The 24,686-nt window shown below is 38.9% G+C and overlaps 1 protein-coding gene across 3 annotated transcripts in view; it reads left to right on the top strand.

The window, feature by feature from the left end:
* The window catches only part of PTPRO (protein tyrosine phosphatase receptor type O), a 263,411-nt gene that overhangs the window by 199,839 nt on the left and 38,886 nt on the right, over positions 1-24,686 (top strand). For 2 of the 3 annotated variants that reach the window (XM_043440848.1, XM_043440849.1), the window contains exons 13-18: positions 3,512-3,651; positions 7,156-7,288; positions 9,228-9,348; positions 12,743-12,811; positions 15,355-15,438; positions 22,372-22,407. In XM_043440848.1, coding sequence (XP_043296783.1) covers positions 3,512-3,651; positions 7,156-7,288; positions 9,228-9,348; positions 12,743-12,811; positions 15,355-15,438; positions 22,372-22,407 — 583 coding nt within the window. The remainder of the gene's footprint in view (positions 1-3,511; positions 3,652-7,155; positions 7,289-9,227; positions 9,349-12,742; positions 12,812-15,354; positions 15,439-22,371; positions 22,408-24,686) is intronic. The other variant, XM_043440850.1, reaches the window with a different exon arrangement.

The following is a 24,686-nucleotide window of genomic DNA, read 5'->3' on the forward strand; positions in this document are numbered from 1 at the left end:
GGCAGGAAGAGTTACTGGCTGGAGAAGGAGAGGAGGTGGGAGATGGGAGATGGTGGAGCTGAAGAATCGTTAGCAATAGGAGACAGAGGGCAAGTTGAAATTTCACTCACACCTGTTTTTGATGGCCCAGGTTCTGGTTCCTTGTTGGATTCAGTTCTATCTATAAAGATACTATACCACTGTACTCTATACAGTACTCTACACTTAGTACGCAAAAGCACTTGTAGAGGATCACACATGTGACGATGTATTGCCAGACATATGCACTAACAACATAATTGAACATGTGAACGCATTTGCATCTTTGAAAGTTTGCAGCCTAAAGATTAATATGTAGGGAACTTACTGTATTTGGATTTGACACATTTGAAATTGATCAGAGTAAATTATTGTACAGATAGAATCTAACCAGAGTGAAGTGGTGTTTTTAAACAATTTAAACTATCATTGACAAAACAAAGGATCAAGTAAGAGGCAGGGAAAAGGAGTAAAGGGCTGTTGTAATGATTGCTAAGTGTGATGGCAAAAGCCTGGGTATGCAATATAATAAAAGAAATAAACAAAAGGAAGAGATGAAAGGAAGTATTAAAAAGTAGTGCAAAAAAGGAAGAGGAAAGCCTCAAAACTGTCAGCTCAGACAAAGGAAATGATGTTGTTGATGAGAGTAGCAGGGAGAGGTGGAAAGCAGAATTGATTTGTGGATAGGCAAGGACTCCATGTTCCATTTTAACCTTATGGAATTTGGGGTTAATAGTGAGATACTTGAGTAAACACAGATGGGAAATCAATCAGATTTGGAGATTAGGATCTGGACAATGTTCATATCAGATGATACAAGGGAAGCCCAAGAATATTGGAGTGGGTGGCCTATCCCTTCTCCAGGGGATCTTCCTGACCCAGAAATCAAACTGGGATCTCCTGCCTTGCAGGTAGATTCTTTACCAACTGAGCTATTAGGGAAGCCCAAAATACAATTCCTTCTTCCCCAGGTGGGACTCAAACCCATAGTCCCAGGCTTAAGGGGCCAATGCCTTATCCATTAAGCCACAGGAGCTGATTCATATCAGATAGCCGAACTGAATTTATCAACCCAATAGGAAAAAATATAGAGATATTTGAGGTGTTCTAATCACTGTCTAAGAAACTCACTCTGAGGAGCAATTCTGTAGTGAGCATCTTTAAAGAGACATAACCCAGGCTCAACCTAACAAATCACCCGTTTCTGCCTCAGACAACCTCACACTTGCTTCCAACCTTTCAGGTTCTACAGAAGTCAGAATCATTGGAGGATTTGGTCTCTGACTCATAATCCAAATAGCAGTGACAATTATGAAGGACATAAGAAGTGGAAGTAAACCTCTGTGTTTCATCAACACTCTTCATCAGAGGGGAAGTGAGACGGTACAATGTTTAGAGGAGTAAATGATTCATGGCGAACGAGAAAGGGGTCCTGACATCTATTGTGAATTATGCTTGCCCAAGACCAACTCATCACTTTATTCCTTCAACTCTTCTGCCCAGCCTTGTTAGGTTGCCTCTGGAAAGGAAAAATTATTCTTTTACAGTTGGACACAAACTTACTCTACTGCAGTAGGTCACATCAAGAAGGATTCTGACAAACTTCTTGGTTCTGGACATGATGATGATATTCCAGAAAGAAGGTCCAGACCTTCCTCCACAAAGACATATCATTTCTCAGAGTAAAATGCCCTCTAGGGCTTTTTCAAGCCCCACTAAATGCCAGGAGCCTTAGAACAGACTTGGGAGGGTGGGACAGAGAATGAAAAGAAATTCAAGTGACAGGTAAACAGTGCAGATATTTGCCTGTCATGTCTGTCATGCTAATGGGCAGAGTATGCCCACTACGTGAACCTGACAGCTAGACATTTCCAAACAAGCAGGTAGGAGGGACGTGGCTTGAGAACTTGGATTCAGGCATAGCATTCTATGTATTGGAGGAACTTGAGAGAAAGGCAATGCTCAGAGACGAGGGGCATAGGCAGAGGACCAGGAGAGGTTCAGCAGTGGGTGAACAAGACAGCAGACCAACACCCAGAACTGGGGAACAGATGGGCATCTGGTATCAAGCCAGCAAGCCCAATGACTCAATTACTGGAAAAGTATATGAAAGGGCACAAACAGAATGGTTTGCTTAACTAGTGGATTACTTTATTGATCAAGATTAAATGTCTAGGGAATTCCATGATGGTTCAGTGGTTGAGAGTCTGCCTGCCAGTGCAGGGGACACAGATTCAATCCCTGGTCTGGGAGGATTCCATATGCCATGAGGCAACGAGGCCCACGTACCAAACTACTGAAGGCCAAGCACTCTCCATGCGCCACACTGAAGACCCAGCACAGCCTAAATAAATAAAGGAAACTATTTTTATAAAAAGATTAAATGTCTATAGAGAACAGACTTACGGACACAGCGGGAACCAGAAGTGATGAAGTGAAAGTCGCTCAGTCATGTCCAACTCTTGGACTATATACAGTCCAAGGAATTCTCCAGGCCGGAGTACTGGAGTGGGTAGCCTTTCCCTTCTCCAGGGGATCTTTCTGACCCAGAAACAGAACTGGGGTCCCCTGTATTGCAGGAGGATTCTTTACCAACTGAGCTATCAGGGGAAAACTGAGAGACTAGCACTGAACTATACACATAACCATATGTAAAATAGATAGCTAATGGGAAGTTGCTGCTTAATAGAGGCAGCTCAGCCCTGTGCTCTGTGATAACCCAGAGGGATGGGATGGGGTGGGAGGTGGGAAGGAGGTTCAAGAGAGAGGAAACATATGTATACCTATGGCCGATTCATGTTGATGTATGGCAGAAGCCAACACAACATTTTAAAGCAATTATCCTCCAATTAAAAATAAATACATTTTAAAAAGATTGCTTAAATGAATAAGATAAAAAAATCAGTCCTCTAAAATTTTATCAATAATCAACTCCTCTTCAATCAATCTTTTTCTTTAAAAAATTGTGTTATCTCTTTAGCTTTACCCCTCTTAATTTTGTCTAAATTTTCAAGAAGCCATTCCTCTGACTAAATGATTCCAAATAATCTCTCTAGAAAGGAAGGCGGGTTTTTGGCCTTGACACCAAACTGGATGTCTCCATTAGAAGGGAGCACATCACTTTCATTTTTCCGTCTTTTCAGTACCAACTTGTCACCCAGAAAGTTCTGTACCTATGGGCAGTGATAATTCCATTGTAGTTGCAGCAAAGACTATTAATAGATTATGGCTATAATAAAGCTGAAGTAAAAAAACAGAAGTGTCCCAAAAAGAGAAGTATAAAATGAAAGAGGATAAAAAGGCAAAAAAACTTCTGCCTTCCAAGTTAGACGACAGTCTTTGTGAAAGGACATATTTCACAAAGCAATAAAAAATCTGTAGGGTGCTTTTGACTACCTGGGTTTGGATTTTTTTCCCCCTACTTTATCCTTCTGATTAATGAAGGAAGGATACATTAGATGAAATTAATGTTTTAAAACTTATCTTTGCTCAGAACCAGCTCCTCCAAAGTCCCTCTTTGCAGTGAATAAAACCCAGACCTCGGTGACTTTGCTGTGGGTGGAAGAGGGAGTCGCTGATTTCTTCGAAGTCTTCTGCCAGCAAGTTGGCTCCAGTCAGGAAGCAAAACTCCAGGTACCGTATGTTCGGATTTTCCTTTTCTGAGTTAATTTTGATTAAGGCTCATTATGTGAGCAAAGTGAAAATCTTTTTTTGAATGATACAAAAGGAGAACTCTGCATGTGTGGTTTTGTGTTCCAGTGATAGAAATTGAAAATTATTCTTAGAATGGGCCCCAAATATGTTATAATTAACTTGCCAAATCACAGAGTTTATTTTCACCTTTGGATCAGTCTCCTGTCTCCAGTTTTTAGCCACTCCAGGTCATGCTGGAGAGTTAAATTGAGGTGGTTGTCTGTTGGCCATTAAATTGATGTAAGGTATAAAAACACACTGCGGTATAAAATATAATTTAACAAATGTGAACTAATTGGCATTTATGTGGCAGACATTGTATGGGACACAAATGTTAGAATCAATATTGTTGTTGTTTAGTCACTAAGTTGTATCTGACTCTTTTACGACCCCACTTTAGCCCACCAGTCTCCTCTGTCCATGGGATTTCCCAGGCAAGAATAGTGGAGGGGGTTGCCAAGCCCTCCTCCAGGGGATCTTCCCAACCCAGGGATAAAACACGGGTCTCCTGCATTGGCAGGCAGGTCCGTTAACACTGAGCCACCAGGGAAGCCCTGGTATAATCAAGGTGCTTTGCTGCGCTTAGTCGCTCAGGCATGTCCGACTCTTTGACCTCATGGACTGTAGGCCTCAGACTCCTCTGTCCATGGGGATTCTCCAGGCAAGAAGACTGGAGTGGGTTGTCATGCCCTCCTCCGGGGGATCTTCCTGACCCAGGGATTGAACCCAGGTCTCCCGCATTACAGGTAGGTTCTTTACCATCTGACCACCAGGAAAGCCCAAGAACACTGGAGTGGGTAACCTATTCCTTCTCCAAAGGAACTTCCCAGCCTAGGAATTGAATAGAGGTCTCCGCACTGCAGGCAATTTTTTACCAGCTGAGCTACCTGGGAAGCCTGGTATAATCAATACCTTCAATTATTTTTTCATTTAATTGTGGATATTAGACTAGAGTAGAAATAATTAAAATGAAGTATAAGTGCCAGAAGTGAGACCCATATTACTAAGAGAATTTAAAAGATATCAGTAAGGAGGATGGCATCACCGACTCGATGAACATGAGTTTGAGTAAACTCTGGGGAGTTGGTGATGGACAGGGAGGCCTGGCGTGCTGCGGTTCATAGGGTCGCAAAGAGTCGGACACGACTGAGCAACTGAACTGAACTGAAGGAGGATAATTTTATTTGGGAAAATGAAGGCTGAGATAGGTGAGTGTTAAAGATTTAGAGTCACAAATAACAGATAAGATGAATACTGAGTTATCCACCAGGTTAAATTGAATGGAAGGAGACAGATGAGCCTTGGGGTAACAAAACCACAAGACAAAACTATATTACAGTCAGACATGGAATAAAAAGGACAAATTTTTGAGGCATGTCACAAAATACAGTGCAAAGATGAATGCTATGAACATAAATAATTGATGCTTTTTAAATAATGCAGCTCATGAGATTGAAAAGAAAAAAGGATTTCTAGCAGTATGAATCTTTTTATACTGAGTGTTAAAGATAATTTGCTTTGATTTCTCTCCCCTTTTGATAGTCTGGTCTACAAACATTATCTCATTTTGATTTGTACTGAACAGCTGAATCCTTTGGATCCCAAGAATCCTTTTGGAAAAAAGCTGCTCTGCCAGTAGTGAATCTAATTCTCTGCAACTACAGTAATGTCTTCCTTTAAGAAAATGATGATCAGGCAGCTACTTTATACAACTGAGTCCTGTTAGCAAAAATCTTTTCCCGGAAGCATTCTTTTATAGGATAGTGAAAGAAGTAGGAGTGTGAAATCCTTGCTGATGGCACTCATCTCTTTAGGTAGAGGTGTTTCTGACCCTTGTTTTGAAAAAGGATATTATGCTGGCTCATCTTTTCATATTGTACAGTTGTACTTGTCAGTGGATGGCCATTGGCCCACCAAATTAACAACTTTTACTTAAGAATAAGTTAACATTAAACATTTTGGAGGACACAGTGTCTTGATGCCTTTGGTGGATGCTATTTAAAAGCAGAGAATGTAGACAAAAGGGATAGTGCTCTTAATATATAAAAGTGAAAGTCATTCAGTTGTGTCCAACTCTTCCCCATGGACTATACAGTCTTTGGAATTCTCTAGGCCAGAACACTGGAGTGGGTAGGCTTTCATTTCTCCAGGGGATCTTCCCAACCCAGGGATCGAACCCAGGTCTCCCGCATTGCAGTCAGATTCTTTACCAGCTGAGCCACAAGGGAAGCCCAATTTTCAAAGATCTACTACAAATAAAAAAGATAAAGATCAGCAACCCAAAACAGCTGTTTCATAGAAAATAAACATAGAAGGCTCTTAAACATATAAAAAGATGATCAAGCTCACTCATGGTGAAAGAAATGCAAAATAAAACTACAATGAGGGACAGTTTCCACTAATAAAATGGGAAAAGTTCAAAAAGTTTGCAAATTGTATACAACTTGTGTAAAAACAATTGTAGGGAAATGGGTATTGTCATGCCCTGACAGTAGGTGGGACCCTTGGGAAATATCTATGGGAGATCATTTGTCTATACCTTTCAAAATTAAAAAGATATAACTTTTTGACCCAACGGTTCAACTCCTAAGAATATGAGTGTTGTATATGTATGAGTATTCATACATTTACATATACACATAAATATATTCACAGGTTTTGTGTATGAATGTATATATGTATATATTGTTGTTGTTTAGTCATTAAGTCACTCTTCTGCAACCCCATGGACTATAGCCCATCAGAGTCCTCTGTCCATGGGACTTCCAGGCAAGACTACTAGAGTGTGTTGCCATTTCCTTCTCTGGAGGATCTTCCAAACACAGGGATCTAACTCATGTCTCCTGCTTGGCAGGCGGATTCTTTACCACTGAGCCACCGGGGAAGCCCTTGTGTATATATATACATATATACGTACATGCATATATAAAATGAGTGTGTGTACATATGCATATGTTCCCATTAATTGTGAAACTGTTGAATTGTTTATAAAAACAAAAAAATCAGATCACTTAAACATTTGTTAATAGAGGACTGGCTAAATAAAATATGTTCTTTCAATGGATTTCTATGGAGCCCTTAAAGTGAAATAGCTTTATCTGTACTGGTGTGGAAAGAGTGCCAAAGTATATTGATAACCAAAATAAAAATAAGTAGAATGATGCATAAACTATGTTATCACTGTATTCTTATATGTTTATACATCCATAAAATACAGATGGAAAGAAGAAAAAAAAAACTACCTTACAACAGTGGCTGCTTCCATGGAAGGCAATTGGGTAAATGGGAAGTGCCAGAAGAGGGAAACATTTTTCATTGCTTCCTTTTTTGTTTTTTCAATTTTTCTACTCTGTCCACATGTTCCCTACTCAATTATGAAAAGTAATTTAAAAGCCAGACTAGATGCATAAAACATAACATTTACCTTCTCTTCTGCACCTCCAGGAACCAATTGCTGTTTCCTCTCATGTCGTGACCATCTCCAGCCTCCTTCCTGCCACTGCCTACAACTGTAGTGTCACTAGCTTTAGCCATGACAGCCCCAGTGTCCCTACATTCATAGCAATCTCGACAATGGGTAAGTCCAGGCACCAGTGAAATCTGGTATCTTTGGAAATTCTTCCTTTCCTGATTTGCCTTAATTTTTCCTTTTAAATATGTATGATTCATCTTTTTAAAAAAGAAAACTCACATTTCCCTGAAAAGTTTCAAGCTCTGAGTTCAGGGAAACTTTAATTCCAATCCCAAACTGTGCTTACTGGTTATGTGATTTAGGGAACGATAATTACTATTCTGAAGCTTTGTTTTTTCATCTGTAAAGCTGGAGTGATAATATGTACCTGTTGACATGTTTTGAGGCTTAGAAATCAAGTACCTAAAGCTCTAGTACATGCTGTCTAAATGCTAGTTGTTTTCATCGTCAACTTCATCGTCCCCATCACCCTCTTCAGTGGTACCCACAGCACTGTAAGCAACTCAGGTGCATCTGTTGTAGTCCTGACCTTGCATTCTCACTGATTCAATAATGGTGAACCTAAATTACTGGGCCAAAGCCAAAAATTTCCAGTCAAGTGGAATGCATAATTGGGGAAATTAGAAATTAACGAAAGGTTCAGTAGAATGTTGTTTCCTTTTTCTTTTCCTGAGTTATATTATTTTTCTTACTCCTCTGCTTAAGTCTAATTCTGTCATCTAAGACCCTCCCTGAAGCTGCCTGTAATAAAGATACTCTTACCATCACATTACACCTTTAATGGGTTCATTTTCATTTACGTATGTAGGCATTAATCATGTTTAGCCACTATATCCAGTGACCACTAGAAGAAACTTTTTTTTTTCTGTTTTTAGTTTCTGCTTTTTCAAAAGAAAGAGCAAAAATGGACCTGAAAAGCGTACTAATGGTCTCTCATTTCAACACCCTTTTCCATTTTCTAAAAATACTTTAATGTTCATGATTCTCTGTCATCTGTATAGCAACCCAGTGAAACAGGTGATATTATTAAATGTATTTGCAACTGAGGAAAATGAGGCCAGGAAAGACTGATATCAGAGCTTCCCCAAATGGAAGGTAGTAGTCAAGCGAACTTGAACAATCTCTTCTATGAGTCTAACATTCTTCCTGTTCTAATACTTCTGTCTATACAGTGGAGCCAATCTGGCCCACATGGGAAGCGGCAAATGCCCAAAGCCTCAGGGACTGTGCGGGTTGGCCAGTACCGTGATGTTATGATCAGTGCCGAGGATGGTGTCTCCTCTTTTCCTCTGATCTGCTTTTAAGAGCTTTACAAAAATCTGTGATGTATATTCACACCTTTAACATCCTGATCTTCTGGGTAGTATGTAAATTAGGCAATGTGTAAGTGCACTAAAGGATGGATCATAGGAGTATGTGTATGAAAGAGATACAAGCCCTGCTCTTAAAGGCCCTAAATGTATTAATAAATTTAATCTCTTGAGTTATGCAGATAGAAAAACCTCCAAACATATGGTTACAGATCACCAGAAAGCCTGCTGCTAGTGATGCATTAAGTGCTGCAGCAGATGGCAGGGTGCTAATGCCTTTTTCATATACATTATTATGTGAGGGAAATACACAGTTGTGCTTTCTGACTTGAAAGCCATGGACATAAAATAAGAGCCTACCTCTCTCTAAGCTTTTGAAAATGTTAAACAGTGGTGATACATGATAATGACTTCTAGCATTTTTGTTTTCAAATGAACTTGAATCATGGCACAGGTGTTCTATACATTTCACGGTTTCCTTTAATAAGAATATCCTGAACGTGGGCCTTTGAAGTGGACTCAGTTCTTGCACCCACCCAAACACTGTCAATCTGTTCTACTAAGTAAGAGTTGACCAGCAAGAAACCATCATTGACTCGGAGAAATGTCATTTTTGCTGTTGTTGCTGTGGTCATGAGTCTGTTCGTCTCTAGATTAGATGGGATATGATGAACGGTGCTGTTAGTTTCCATGTCATGGAAGCTCCATTGAAGATGCGTGGCTTTTATCTTTAGTTACAGAGATGAATCCCAACGTGGTGGTCATCTCCGTGCTGGCCATCCTCAGCACACTGTTAATTGGACTGCTGCTTGTTACTCTTATCATTCTTAGGAGAAAGCATCTGCAGATGGCAAGGTAAGTTGCATTTTGCTCAATTTTTACCCACAGGCTTTAGAATATTTTTCTCTATCATGTGGGCTTCTCTGGTGGCTCCGAAGGGAAAGATCTGCCTGCAATGCAGGAGACCTGGGTTCGATCCCTGGGTTGGGCTTATCCTCTGGAGAAGAGAATGGCAACCTACTCCAGTATTCTTGCCTGGAGAATTGTATGGACAGAGGAGCATGATGAGCTATAGTCCATGAGGTCCCAAAGAGTCAGACACGATTGAGTGATTAGCAGGTTTACCATGTACGTGTAGCTTTTACACAAAGGCTTCCCTGCTGGCTCAGTGGTAAAGAACACGCTTGCCAATGCAGGAGACATGGGCTCGGTCCCTGGGTCAGGAAGATTCCCCTGGAGAAGGAAATGTCAACCCACTCCAGTTTTCTTGCCTGGAAAAATCCACGGACAGAAGAGCCTGGCAGACTACAGTCCATGGGGTCACGAAAGAATCAGACACAATTTAGTGACTAAACAACACAACAATGGCATTTACACACCTAAATTGTACAGGGGTGAGTTTACTTTTAGTTTTTAATGCCTATTTCTATTTTTTGTTTTCTAAGTAGACTTTTCAATATAGTTTTAGAAAACATTACCATTGAAATAGTAAAGCAAAGGATTGTTTGTTTACACAAAGTCAGGCCTCTTACTGTCAATCTTATCATTTTAAGTAGCCCATGTATTGGGGTCCATTCATTGTATTTGGATACTTCCAAACATATTTTGGGCTTCCCTGGTGGCTCAGATGGTAAAGAATCTGCCTGGAATGCGACAGATACAGATTCCATCTCTGGGTGGGGAAGATCCCCTGAAGAAGGGAACAGCAACCCAGTCCAGTATTATTGCCTGGAGAATTCCATGGACAGAGAAGCCTGGTGGCTACAGTCTGTGGAATCACAAAGGGTTGGACACAACTGAACGACTAACATTTTCACTTTCACTTTCACAATATTTTGGGATAAAAGAAAGATCTATCCCTACTAAGTCTGATAAATGAAAGGAGTTAATATACATGGAGACCACAAGGAAGAAAAGAAATCCCTTTCCTCATTAGTTCCGTTGAAGCTATTTTATCAGAAAATATTTGTTGAGTTTATGAAAAGGTCCTTTCGAGTCCCCCTGTTAGTTCTATTCCTATTACACAGATTTGCAGGCAGTTTCATTTTTCTTGCTGTTAGGAAAGCCTTTTGATTTACGATTTTGTGGATTCCCTATTCCTTTGACCACTGATGCATTTCTTATCAGAGAGCATCCTCAAGTACTTTCTGTTTGGAAGTTCTTAGCATATAAATGGTATTAAAGCTATAGACTGGAGGTAGTCCAGGAATGAAGTGTAAATTAGAAAAGAGGGCCCTGGATTAAGCACCAAAACAATCTAAGATTTTTAGAGAGAAAATGAAAGATAATGGCAAAAACAAAGCTGACAAGAGGCATCCTATGGAGTGGAAGAAAAATTAGGAGAGTATAGTAGCCTAGAAGCAAGGGAAAGAGCATATATCAAAAAGAGATGATAACAGCCCTGCATTAGAGATTAGTCAGGAGCAATACTGCAGCAATAGCGTAGTGTCATAGGAAGCATGCAATAAATGTTAGCTGTTAATAGTAATAGTGAGGGGGGGTTGGTACAGAAGTAGAAATGGGAGTAAGGGTATTTATGAGGGTATTGTTGCAGGAGCATCCTTTGTGATGCAAAGAGGCAAATTTTTAGGAGGAATAATTCTACTTCAGCCAGCTTGTCATCAGAGCAGAGATTCTTAATATTTTTTGTACATGGTTCTCTCTGGCAATCTGATGAAGCCTGTAGATCTCTTCCAAGAATAGTGCTTTCCTACTAAATGCATAAAATAAGACACATAAGATTAAAAAAGAAAATAATTATATGAAAATGTGGTAATCAAAGTATTCAGAAAACAGATGAGTTGTATGCTTCTTTATTAACACAGTTGATAACAATATTTAGTAGGAAATTTAAGAACTCTCAAATTTCATCAGAGTGATGACAATGAACAATATTTTAATACCCGCAGCAGGTCTATTGTAGAAAAAGTCTTCAGTTTCTATTAGCAAATCTCACAAGTGCTGATGGTGTCATTGGGGCTTGTTGCATACTTTAATACTTGAAGCAATTGCTACATTTCAGTTATAAATTGTGAAAATAAAGATGTGTTTTTTCCCCACATACGTTCATAGAGCTATAAATTCTATCCTTGGACCCTAGATTAAGAACCCTTGAGTTAGAGAGTAAAAGAAATCCCATATACAGGAAATTGATATAGGAAAATTAATTGATGATATCCAATTTATAATATATACCACATGAAATAATAATATGTTAGTGTGCTTTTCAAGGAAGAAAGCTATTCTTAGAACACTAATGAGGACAGACGGATAACTGAAGTAATTACATGGTGCCAATAATGTCATAATCTCTGCTTCAGTTCTGAATAAGCCCATCAATTTTATAGAGAGAAAAAAATGAAATGTATGCACCCCAGTGAGCTATGTTATTTCCACATGTTAACCAAAAGACGGAGAAAGCATGAGAATTATGTTTATCTTTTCCCTCCACTTCTGGAAAAAAAAAAACTTTAACAATATTTTCTACTGACTGCAAAAGCCAATCCATTTCAGTATGTATCACTCTTATCTCAAGTGGTGAATAATATGGGTGTAACAACATAAGAGGAAAGTTTTGGAGGGAGAAAACAGTTCAGTTTGATCCACCATCTACTAAAGAGGAAGTCAAAATGCTATAAAAACAAGGAATAGTTGCTAAAAATGGAAAACCTTTAGTCTATCTAAGAGCATTTCTATACCTTACTAGTGAAGGTTTTGTAAAAAAAATAATAATAATAATAATAAAAGTATTCTACCCACTATAGTTCATTCAACAGTTAGTGTTACAATCGTGAGTGCACTTTGGTAAGGATTGTGAACCATATCTTTTCAGCTTCAAATAACTTGACTTGGGTGTGTGCCCCCTTGTGAAAAATTTTGTCTTTCTATTTTGCATCATATCCAAATGCGGAATACAAGCAACTTATATTGACTTTTTAATTGTTAATGCTCTGATGGTTAGTTATTAAAGACTCTTTTTTGTTGTTCTTCAGAAACCCAGCTGTGTCTCTCTCTGTGCCCCCATGGACTCTAGCACACCGGTCTTCCCTGTCCCTCATCATCTCCCAGAGTTTGCCCAAGTTCATGTTTATTGCATCAGTGATGCTGCCCAGCCATCTTGTCCTCTGAGATGACATCAAGGTTTTTTACCTTAAGATAACTTATTACCTTGACATAAAGACTCTTTTATGTCAAAGTAAAACGTGCTCTGTCAAACGCTGATCTTGATTTTGTGATTCTTTTCCAACAGGGAGTGTGGAGCAGGAACTTTTGTCAATTTTGCGTCCTTGGAGCGGGATGGGAAGCTCCCATACAACTGGTGAGTACTGTTTTGGAACAAGTCTCTAGGTAGCTTGACTATGCTGTGTGTGCTCCAAACTTGATCGTGCTGTATTTGGAAATAGATGGTTTTGCTTGGTTATCTTTTCATAATTTCAGTGATGGTGAACTTGAAGATGACTTCTTCACAGAGTACATTAGCATATATAAGCTTAATTTAACTAAGAAGGAGAGAAAATGAGGTGGTCAGCTCTGTACTGATATATTACACAAAGGAATGAAATGAAGCAGTTGTGTGAGTTGCCCACAGCTGGGCTGATGAAGGGTTAATGCAGGAGGGTCATGGAGGAAGTGTGGCGGAAGATGGAAGAGGATAGTCCAGGGAAGTAGCCAAGAGACAGAGCAGCATCTCTGTTTAAAACTCAAGCTTCAGTGCCCGAGCCACTACTTCTGTTGAAAAATCAAGTAGAAGGATACAGTTCGGGGCTCTCAACTCTTGGGTTTACAGGAAGATAAATACCAAAGTGTCCCTGAGAAAGGTAGCCTCGTTATTTCTATATGCTTGAGTATTAAGGACTTGGAGGGAGCGGGTATTCTGAGAACTAAGAAAGCATTGTCATGAAGTTAAATCAGTTGACATTATTCCTAACAGTAATCCATATGAATTAATGATCCTATGCACAGCAATGAATACCCAACACAATTACCAATTAAGTAACCATTTAATATGAAGCCAGCCCTGCTTGCATGTTCTAGTTTCTTTCACAAGCAACTCCATGCAAAATACCTTTAAAGATATACATTTCATGTTAATCCTTGGTGATTTTTTTTCTATTTTACTAACCCCCTAAAAATGTTTAATCTGAAAGAAGTAGATATGTTATACTAGAAATTTTACTCTCAGAATTAATGAGGGGGGTGCTTTATTTAAACTGTAAATGCTAAACGGGTAACTAGTTGAGACCACTTTAGTTGAAACTCTAGGTGATATAGGATTCTTTTTAATAAGACAATATGCTGTGCTATTTTAAAATTTCACCCTGAATGGAATTTTGCTATTCAAATATGATACATCCAGCTATCAAGAGTAACCCATAAACTCTTGATAGTAAAAAGTTAGAAGACATTTCTAGGTTTGTTCAAATATTATTAGCACTCTCTCCAAGATTAAGAGACTGACTCACTGATATTCATTTCTTGCCTATGCTCAGTCACTCAGTTGTGTCAGACTCTTTGCAACCCCATGAACTGTAGCCCGCCAGGCTTCTCTGTCCATGGAATTTTCCAGGCAAGAGTACTGGAGTGGGTTGCCATTTCCTACTCCAGGGGATTTCCCCAACGCAGGGATCAAACCTGCATCTTCTAGTTGGCAGGTGGATTCTTTACCACTAGCACCACCTGGGCAATCCCATTGCTTGCCTGTCTCACCCTTAAAAAAGACCCATTCACAGAGTAGTGATGAGGGGCCCATCTAGAAACTGATAACATTGTACTTGTGACTCAGATCAATATATTTACTAACTACACAACTGGTCACAATTTACAAACTTTATGAGAGATCAGTTATGGGAGAACTGAAACAGACGAGAATTCATTTCAGGACATTCCTATAAAATTGAGAAAAATTCTTGTGCAGCTCTGGGCAAAAGACAGTGTTGCCAACGCTAACATTTTCTGGCTAACTGAGAATACATATCTCAGTGGAGATGTGTAATAACTAAAGTAACAAACTGACAAAGTCATTTTCCCTAATTCTCAGAATAACTATAAATACAACCAAAGGATATTTTAAAATCTACATCAATAAATGCTTTATCTTACTAGGTTTTAAATATCTGAAATTTGACTCAAATCAGGCATTTTTAAATCAAGTCTGCATTAGAATTAACGTGAAGCTAAGTAATTTTGCTCCCACTCCATGGAGTGTAAGTAAGATTGGAAACTAGAAATTAGTCGGTGAGCTACATAGTAATATGTTGGATGAATGGTATGTGGATGTCATGCCATACCCTTGTTTTAAGGATTATTTTGAGGAATGGTATATTATAATCATTTATATTTTAAATAATATAGAAAGCCATACCTAGCAGTGCATCTTTATAAGAATGTGTTCTGAAAGCTTGTTTACCAGAATCAGTATACTCAAACTAACCATTTGTATTCCTTACACAAGCTGCCGTTAGCTAGCAAATGATGGTATAGATTTCTTAAAATAGCCTTAAGCATTGCAAGGGTAATATCCAAGAATAAGACTGGAGGTAACTAATGAGGCATTTCAGAGCCTCATTTAAATGAATGCAAAATGTAATCACCTAATAGCAGGCTAATTGACACAAACCAAATTGAAAGAAATATATCTGATTACAATAAGGCTGCATGTGAATAAAACTGATTTGGGCAATATTATCGCATTTAAGCCCTCATGTTTAAATTTCAGAGAATGGAATAATATTTAACTGTAATTAAGGTGCTTGTCATTTTAATTGATCCCAGTCGGTAATTTACTGATCTCTGTTCACAGCTTGTATTACTAACTCTTGCCACTTTTTCATCTTTACATCTGTTATCTATCAACGCTCACAGGCGTAGGAGTATATTTGCTTTCTTAACCCTGCTACCCTCATGTCTTTGGACTGATTATCTTTTGGCATTTTATATTAATCCTTGGTAAGTGACTTTTTTACTGTTTACCTAACACAAAATTTTAAAAGTTAGCTTTCAAGAAATAAACCAAAGAGAAAACCCTTTTAATGATTTTATGTGTTTAGCAGCATGTGAAATTATTAATAATGTATTGAAATGGATTAAAGCAGCTAATGGTACCCAGATGCTAACTATAATGTTTTCTCAATTAAATTTTCTTCTTGTGATGTTCTTGGCAAGCTTTTCTTCCATCTATTAAGTTATCCATTTCATCGTTGAGTTAGTCCATGGCCTCTCATCTTTAAAAATGATGCATTCCATTTTTCTCACAATTTCCATTGGTTAGCGCCGTATTTCCAAGAAGGAAAAAAAAAACACAATCAGACAAAGAAACCCAGAACACTGTACTCTGTTTTGGGGGAGCTTTATGTTTTTATAATGATGCTCACTGCTTACTCAGTGAATATTGAACCACTGACTATGTGTGAGCCTCTTGGTATAACCCTTTGATTTAACTGTCCCCACACCTCTGCAGAGAGTGTTATCAGCATCATTTTACAGTGGTAGAAATAGGGGGAAAAGATTAGCTATCTTGACATCACATGACTATATAGAAAATTCAGATTCCAAACCCAAGTGTCTCTGAAATCTATTCTTTCCTCTCTAAAAATAAATTCTTATTTTTTTGACTTTTAAATCATTTTAATAATCAAATCTCAAAGAGTATCTTTTAGTTTTTATAAAGTATAATGATAACGATCTTGAATTTTGAGATTAATGTATCCAGAAGAACTATTTCTTTTTCTGAACCAAAAGCCAGCATAAAGCAGCAGTTTCTCAGAGGGAAAAAAAAATTATTGTCCTTAAGTATTAGTCCATGGTGTTTAGGTACTGAATTTTGTACGAATGGATCCAGAAACCTGGACAACTTGAGGACTCAGATAAAAACAATAAAAGCAGTTCATGGACTGGAAAAAGGTCTCATGGTGGGGGAGGGGACAGAATTCAAGATGTAAAGCAATCTAGAGAGTTAGCCATTCAAATAGAATTGATCAAATGTTCGGCTTCTCTGAAGACAGAATAAATACAGTGGGAAAAGTTAGAACTTTGATTTGCAAGTGGAAAAGTATAAAAAAGGATGTCCTCATGATGGAGATTGTTAATACCAGAATTTGTATTTTCTTTATCAAAAAAAAAAAAAAGGACTAGTTGAAAAATTTCTGAAACATGTTAGACACTGCTATGTAAGTAATAAAGTCAGAGGAATGTGCTGGATGAGAAAGACCCCTTCACTATTATTCCTAGTTTATTCTTAGTGAGAGTCTCCTGTATAGGACTTCACCACAGTCAATCAATATTTTAAGTATTTGATATCAGATGGTGTTCATGTATGAGTGAAAAGTGAAAAGGCAGTAAAAGTGTTAATCGCTCAGTCATGTCCAACTCTTTGCGATCCCATGTACTATAACCTGCCAGGCTCCTCTGTCCATGGAATTCTCTAGGCAAGAATACTGGAGTGGGTAGCCATTCCCTTCCCCAGGGGATTTTTCCAACCCAAGGATCAAACCCAGGTCTCCTGCATTGCAGGAGGATTCTTTACCATCTGAGCCACCAGGGAAGCCCAAGAATCCTGGAATGAGCAGCCTATCCCTTCTCCAGGGGATCTTCTCAATCCAGGAATCGAACTGGGGTCATCTGTATGGCAGGCGAATTCTTTACCAGCTGAGCTACCGGGAAAGCACTCCCACTGATGAACACAGGTTCAAATTTCAGCAACCCCTTCAGGGTCTGTTATTTATAGTACTGCTCAAATAGCATGAGACCCAACTTTGGAAGGGAAAAATCCATTCAGTGGTTTTAGAAAAATGGTCCTGAGGCTATAAATGGTTATCTCCAGATGAGAAGAGAAAGCAAAAGATGGAGCCCCAGGCTTTCTGCATTTTCCATCAACTGCACACATAACAACCAATGAAAATATGCTGAACCCAAACTGTGTTTTCCAGCCCTAGACTTGTGCTATGCAAGATATAAAAGAGGTAAAATGTATGGTCCCTGCTCCTTCAGTTAGAGTTCAGTACTCTCACAAAGCCACCCAAATTCCCTACTCACTGCTACTTTTCTCTTTATCTCATAAATTGTGGATATTTCCCCCTGCTTTCATTTGCTAAGTAGTCTTTTTAAATCCTCCTTCAGATGTGTCTGTCCTCATATTTCACCCCTCTATTAACAACCACTTCAAATAACAGAGCCATCCCCTTCATTCTTAACACTGCCCGGCTTCATCTCTAAACTGTCAACTTCTTGGATAGATATGTTCCTGATGATTGTCTAAAATCCTCCTGATGCTTCTTATGGTTTGTGTGGAAATTCAGAGACTCTTTCTCCCTCATATTGATCTCAGGTGGCCTCAGCTGGCAATGGCTTGGAGCGGGGCTTGGTTCACAGCCAGAGATTGGGCTGGGTCACAGTGGTGAAAACACCAGATCCTAGCCACCAGACCAGTGGTCAATGAAAAGACCCCTGGCCCTTCGGCTTTGCAGAAAAGAATTTCACAAAGAGGGAAAGTAACGAAACAAGTAGAGTATTTATTCAGAGGGAAAATGTACAGTACCTGTGGCTGGAACACAGGCAGACTCGGAGAAAGAGAGTCACTGAGTCGCACCCTCATGGAAGTTTGAATTGCTTTTATTGGGCATCTCTTCTGGGTTTCCTTCAGCCAATCATTTTGATTTGCTTGGTTCACAGTCCATATTTGATATATCTCAGGATCCTCCCATTTTGTGGGAGGATCCTCCCACACATCTCTACCTCAAAGGCATCTGGGCAGAGCATCCCTTAACATTATTCCCTCTTTGACCTCCAAGCAGCCTTTCTCTGCAGGTGAGGTTGGGGAGGTCTCCTGACTTAAGGAACAGGAAATACATGGTCTGAGCAAGGGCCAGCCTCCTCCCTTAATTGTTCTGCTATTCTTTTCTTGCCAATAGAGAATGAATCTCCCATTGGTTTACCCTGCTGGGCCCATCTGTCTCCTGCCTAAATAGGGTTGCTCAAATCTTTTTCCAAGTAGTGGCAGGGTCACTGTGGAGCCTATATGCCCATTGGCTTAATCTTAAAATTGTGTTCTGCCAGGATTTCTGACTTTAGTGATCTCAGATTGTATTTCCTATTCAAAGAAAGCCGTCTCATTTGGACCAGCTCTCTCCAGATTCAGCGTTGTTGCTCTCTTTTCTTTACTATCATGCTCTACTCACATACTCATCTGACCTGTTCTAAATGCTTAATAGTCAGTATTTTAAGCATATGTTGCAATATTACAGCTCAGCTTTACTCCTGTTTGTTGCAAGTTCTATTCAGAGAATGACGTAACTCTAAAGACCTGTTTAAGATGTGAAGATGATTTGTGTTTGTATCATGAAAAAGTAAATAATGCTTAGAGTTTTTTGTTTACTGTTTTCAGGTTTACTTTGTGTTTGTTTTTAACAATCATAAACCCCATGTCTCTGCCATTGGCTGGTATTCCTCTCGGAATAAATTCCATTCTGGTGGGCTTTCCAAAACAGTCATAATCATGAAGAACTTATAAAGAATGCATCTTTTTTATAAAACTGTATTTATTTTTAATTGGAAGATAATTGCTTTACAATATTGTTGGTTTCTGCCATAAATCAACATGAATCAGTCATAGGTATACATATGTCCCCTCCTTCTTGAACCTCCCTTTCATCTCCTAATGCATCTTAACTTCTTGAAGTCATTAGGGTTTTGAACCTTATCTAAAGCAAGTGAAAGAGAAAAAGTAAAAGAAGTGCATGATCCTATTTGTGTATATGCTATATGTCAGGTGGGTATTATTAACCAGTTATTCAGAACATCTTTTGCAATGACAAGATGATGACCTCAACATCACCCAAACTGCCACCATCACTGTGGCAGGCACACACTCACAACTCTGTTCATAAAGTGCTGAAAGGAAGACTGCTAGCACAACCTGAACTTACATGTTTAAAAGCAAATTTTCCCTTGATTTGAGTCATAGGATCATTACAGCCATTGAAAATGTGGGAAAATTCTCTCAGTCTTGCTGTGAAGTCCCACAGTTCAGTACTGGCATGTCCCATGGCTTTACATAACAAGGACCCTTGGGAATCTTCAGCAATTCAGTAAGATCTAATCAGAACAATGAAAGTCATACACAAACTATAAAGACATATACTTAAGACAAGAGCATACAAAACATGTGGTAAAATTTCATACTGTATTTTAGGTTCATTCAATCAGTGAATGCGACAGAAAGAAAAAACTAGTGTCTCTCCTCCATGAATCAGGCTTCAAGACAGCTGTGGAATAGTAGCAGCTTAATATTTCAGCACTACATTTATTCAATGTCACCCTACCAGAGGCATCTGTTTCCTCCTGGTTTCCCTTAAAGTCTGTTTGGATCAGAAAGGTTTTGTGTTTTTCTTTTTTTAATTTCACTCTGAATTACAAAATACGTTGGCAACCTCCAGAGTTACCAGAACTGTTCCTTATTATGCTAAAATTCTGCTTTCATCAGGCACTAAAGTAATGGGCTCCTCCTACAGGAAGTAAATGTAGGGTTCTTAAGGTTAAGTAAGTTATCACTACAGTTCATTTCAGTTCAGTTGCTCGGTCGTGTCTGACTCTTTGCGACCCCATGGGCTGTAGCACGCCAGGCCTCCCTGTCCATCACCAACTCCCGGAGTTTACTCAGACTCATCCATTGAGTGGGTGATGTCATCCAACCATCTCATCTTCTGTCATCCGCTTCTCCTCCTGCCTTCAATCTTTCCCAGCATCAGGGTCTTTTCAAATGAGTCAGTTCTTCACATCAGGTGGCCAAAGTATTGGAGTTTCAGCTTCAGCATCAGTCCTTCCAATGAATATTCAGAACTGATTTCCTGTAGGATGGACTGGTTGGATCTCCTTGCAGTCCAAGAGAGACTCTCAAGGGTCTTCTCCAACACCACAGTTCAAAAGCATCAATTCTTTGGCGCTAAGTTTTCTTTATGGTCCAACTCTCACATCCATACATGACTACTGGAAAAACCATACCTTTGACTAGACGGGCCTTTGTTGGCAAAGTAATATCTCTGCTTTTTAATGTGCTGTCTAGGTTGGTCATAACTTTTCTTCATTACAAGAGCAGAGTAGAAGAATTATTCAATAGCACAGGAAGCTCAGCTTGATGCTCTGTAATGACCTAGAAGGGTGGGGGAGGGGTGAGAGGAAGGAGATATATGTACACACATTGTTGATATACTTCATTGTATGGCAGAAACTAACTCAACATTGGAAAGCATTTATACTCCAATTTAAGAAAATTATTCAAGAAGTAATTTCTTTAGGTTCCCAAACACCTATGTGGCACAGCTCTGTCCAATATGACAGTGTTTTTTTTTTGTTTTGGGGGGGCTTTTCTGTGGGGGGAGATGATGAAGAGGCAAAGTAAAAACCTGAATGTTTATTTATTCCGTCTAAATCCCAAATATGAAAGACAAAAAGAGGCTGAGGGAGAAAAGAAACAATAAGAACTATTGAATGGATTATTTTCACTAAGGATTGGGAAGAAATAAAAACTCTCTGAAACTAGAAAAGGGAAATCAGAAACACCACTTTCATTGATGAATATGTCCTTCACTCTGTTACTTCCTCTTCACCCACAAGTGCCATTTCCCCAGTGGGCTCCTTCATGAGCCCAAGTCTAATATCCAATTATTAATTGCATCATTAAGTAAAATTGTGAGGATGATATAATAAAGATGTTTTGTTTCAATTCAATTAAATAAGCATTTATTGGCCACCTACCAGCATTCCATGAACTGTACTCAGGTCTGAGGACAAAGGACAATCTAGCAAGGAGTGCATGTACAACTCATGGTCAGACCACGTGAGAAATACTCCATGAATCAAGTTCTATGAAATCCCAGAGGAAGCAGTACTTCATTTGCTAAAGACTTTCCAGAAATGGGAGTACCCAAATATTCATAATTTTAAAAATCAATAAATATTTTGTCATATAAGAGTACTCAGATCACAACTGGCTATTTACTACCTATTGTTTGTGCTCTGAAAGTCTGGGTGCTCCCACCAATATTTCAGGGCCTTTGAAAATTACTTATAAAAGTTGTAACACTCAATTATGTATCAATATCATTTATTTAAGACAATCTAAATAGAAGAATGAAGGCCTTCAGCAGATACTATCCTAGCTTTAAGTAACTTAGGTCAGTTGTCTTACGTGTTGGTAGAAAATAATTACCATTTAAAATACTCTTAAAATGGAATTAGCTGAAGCATAATTAGTATGATATGTGTTTGAGTTTGCAGACTAGTAATGAAAGAGGAATAAGCAGGTACTAGCTGAAATTCTTTAGATAGCTTAAAACTTTGTTCAAAACTGAATAAGAACAATGCTATAGTAGAATTTATGATGCATGGCAACACTGATAGCACAAATTCACATTCCTGTTGAAAATGTCCAAAAAACATTATTTTCTAGTCTTTAATTAAAAAACCAGTATGTCCATTCTCTGTCCATCAGCTGTCACCTTTATTTCCCAATTTTTTTCCTACTTGCCTGTAAAGCCTAGAGTGTTCACCCAGTAGATATTTCTACATATTTACAAAACACTTCAGCAACTTAATACCTAGGAGCAAGAAATTATATTTCTAGAACTCAGCTTTTTGGCAAATCTGAAATATAAAATATAGGTTGCTTCTGAAATCTAATGGAATTTTTTTTTAATGAATCTTAAATTTTTATCATTATCTTTTCATTTAAGGGAAAGTAATTAAACAAATTAGGCATGTTTAATAAAAATTAGATATAATAGAGGTGCCTGATGTACAATAATTATTTAAAGTTCCCTAAGCTTAATCATATGTTAATCAGTTCTTTAGCCCAGATAAATTTGCTTCTCTTTTTTTAATTCTCAGGAGTAAAAATGGCTTAAAGAAGAGGAAACTGACTAAGTAAGTTTTTCTTACTTTTTCATTTAAAAATATTCTTCATAATGATCTTCACTTTCCAAATTGAAAAGATTGTATATCTTTAATAGAAGGAAGCTTAAGAAAGAGGCAAATGCATATCATATTATGTGTTGGTGTGTTTACACATATGGATGTCAGTGACCACCAAGAAAGTGTACCAACAGAAAACGTTTCAAGAACAAGGAAAATTCTCACTGCGTGAAACCTGAGGAAGAATGGGTTGTTAGGAATTATAAAAGTCTTACAGAAGGACATCTACTCTTCTATATCTATAAAAAAATATAATGTTTAGCTACATCAAAGTAGTACAAAAACCTTTGCCATTTTGTAGCTTCAAATTTCATGCTTATTGCAGGAAAAAGGCTTTTATTCTATTTGATGTTATAACAAATACTTTGATAAATGCTGTCTCAGGAAATCTTTATAATAAGTTGAAAAGGATAATTGCTTTACCTTGCCTGTGGTTTCACTTATCTACTGAACAGTTAAGTCGTAAGAATTATAATTCTGAGGGGTGAAAATGAACTATCAGTTGATTTCAAAAGCCTAATTAGAGTATCACCTCTAGGCCTTTAGTTAAAAACTCTACACATAAAGAGTGGATAATTTCTATAAATAGACTTTATTCTTCATACTTGCCTGGGACAGAATATTGGTGAATTCATTAAGGAGCCAATTAAGGGGTTTCAGTCAGTTCTACGTATCTCTGCTAATGGAGTACATAACACAAAAGAAGAGTTAGTCCAAAATATTTCTATTCAGCTTTGAGCGACATATAATGCTTTGGCACATATAGATGACAGAATATTTTTTTTCCTGAATCTATTTCAAATTAATACTCATTCCATTGGCGTCTATCAAGTGAGGTAGGAGAGACAAGACCAGCCGAAGCAAAGGAGAGGAGCTGTCAGCTGGAAAGAATGATTTGACAGAAATAGAAACACTTTGTTGCCCAAAATTTTTAGTTGGGTTGTTAAGTGAGGTCCAGAGGCATACATTAGAGCAGTTAGAGGTTGGGGTCTCAGGACCAAGAGGGGACCTAAGATGGAGGCAGAGAGGAGAAGCAGGAGGTGGACCCAAGTTTGGGGTGGTGTATAGATGTGGTGGAACCTGCCCATAAGCCAAAACCCCATGTCAAGCTAACTTCCTCCTTCCCTCTTCTCATTTCCGTCTAGCCCTCCCTCCTCTACAGGTCATTTTTTAGGGACTCCCTCCATCTTGCCACTTACGTTCTCTTTATCTTTTCTCTTTCAGTCCAAATGCCCCCACCATTACCACCTTCCCTCTCTCCACATACCTTCATTCCTCTTCTTTCTCACCTCCTTTTTCTCCCTCTTGGTCTAAATCATTCCCCCCCGCACACACCCTGATTGATTTCTGCTCCCTACCGGCTTTCTCTCTCTTCTCCTCCTCTCCCTGATGCCCATCCTTCTACTTCCTGGTCCTTCCTCTGACTTTCTTCTTCCTCCCCTTCTTGCTTTTGCTTTTTCTAATCCCATTTTCCTCCTAATGGGATGAGAACTAGAATCATTAAGCCCAATGTATTCAAGGTCAATGTATTGCTCAGAAACAGCAGGGAGGGGACCCTCCACCCGCCCCCAAGTTAGCTGTTCTTTTAGAAGGATGGCAAGTTTGAATGAGAAAGCTTTTAACCAGGAGCCCTTCTCCTTGGTTATACTTAGCATTCTCTGGCTTAGTAGCCCTGAAATCTTGAACTCCTCACTTAACTGTCTCAGCCTTGGCTCTCTCTGGAGCTCCTTCTGAAAAGTGAAGTGAAAGTGTGTATTAGTCACTCATTCACATCCTACTCTTTGTGACCCCATTAACTATAGCCCACCAAGCTACTCTGTCCATGGGATTCTCCAGGCAAGAATAATGGAGTGGGTAGCCATTCCCTCCTCCAGGGGATCTACCCGACTGAGGGATTGAACCCACATCTCCTGCATTGCAGGCAGATTCTTTATTGTCTGAGCCACCAGGAAAGCCCAAGCATGAGGCTAATGTTGTCCATGTCTAATCTCAACCATCAACCAAGCAAGATAACGCATAAGCATATTTATGATTTATAGTATGTTTTCATGGAGAAGGAAATGGCAGCCCACTCCAGTGTTCTTGCCTGGAGAATCCCAGGGACAGGGGAGCCTGGTGGGCTGCTGTCTATGGGGTCGCAGAGTCGAACATGACTGAAGCGACTTAGCAGCAGCAGCAGCGGTATGTTTTAAGGGTACAGGGCTTCCCTGGTGGCTCAGACAGTAAAGAAT

The sequence above is a fragment of the Cervus canadensis genome, chromosome 21, assembly GCF_019320065.1.
Source record: "Cervus canadensis isolate Bull #8, Minnesota chromosome 21, ASM1932006v1, whole genome shotgun sequence".
NCBI classification, from domain to species: Eukaryota; Metazoa; Chordata; class Mammalia; order Artiodactyla; family Cervidae; genus Cervus; species Cervus canadensis.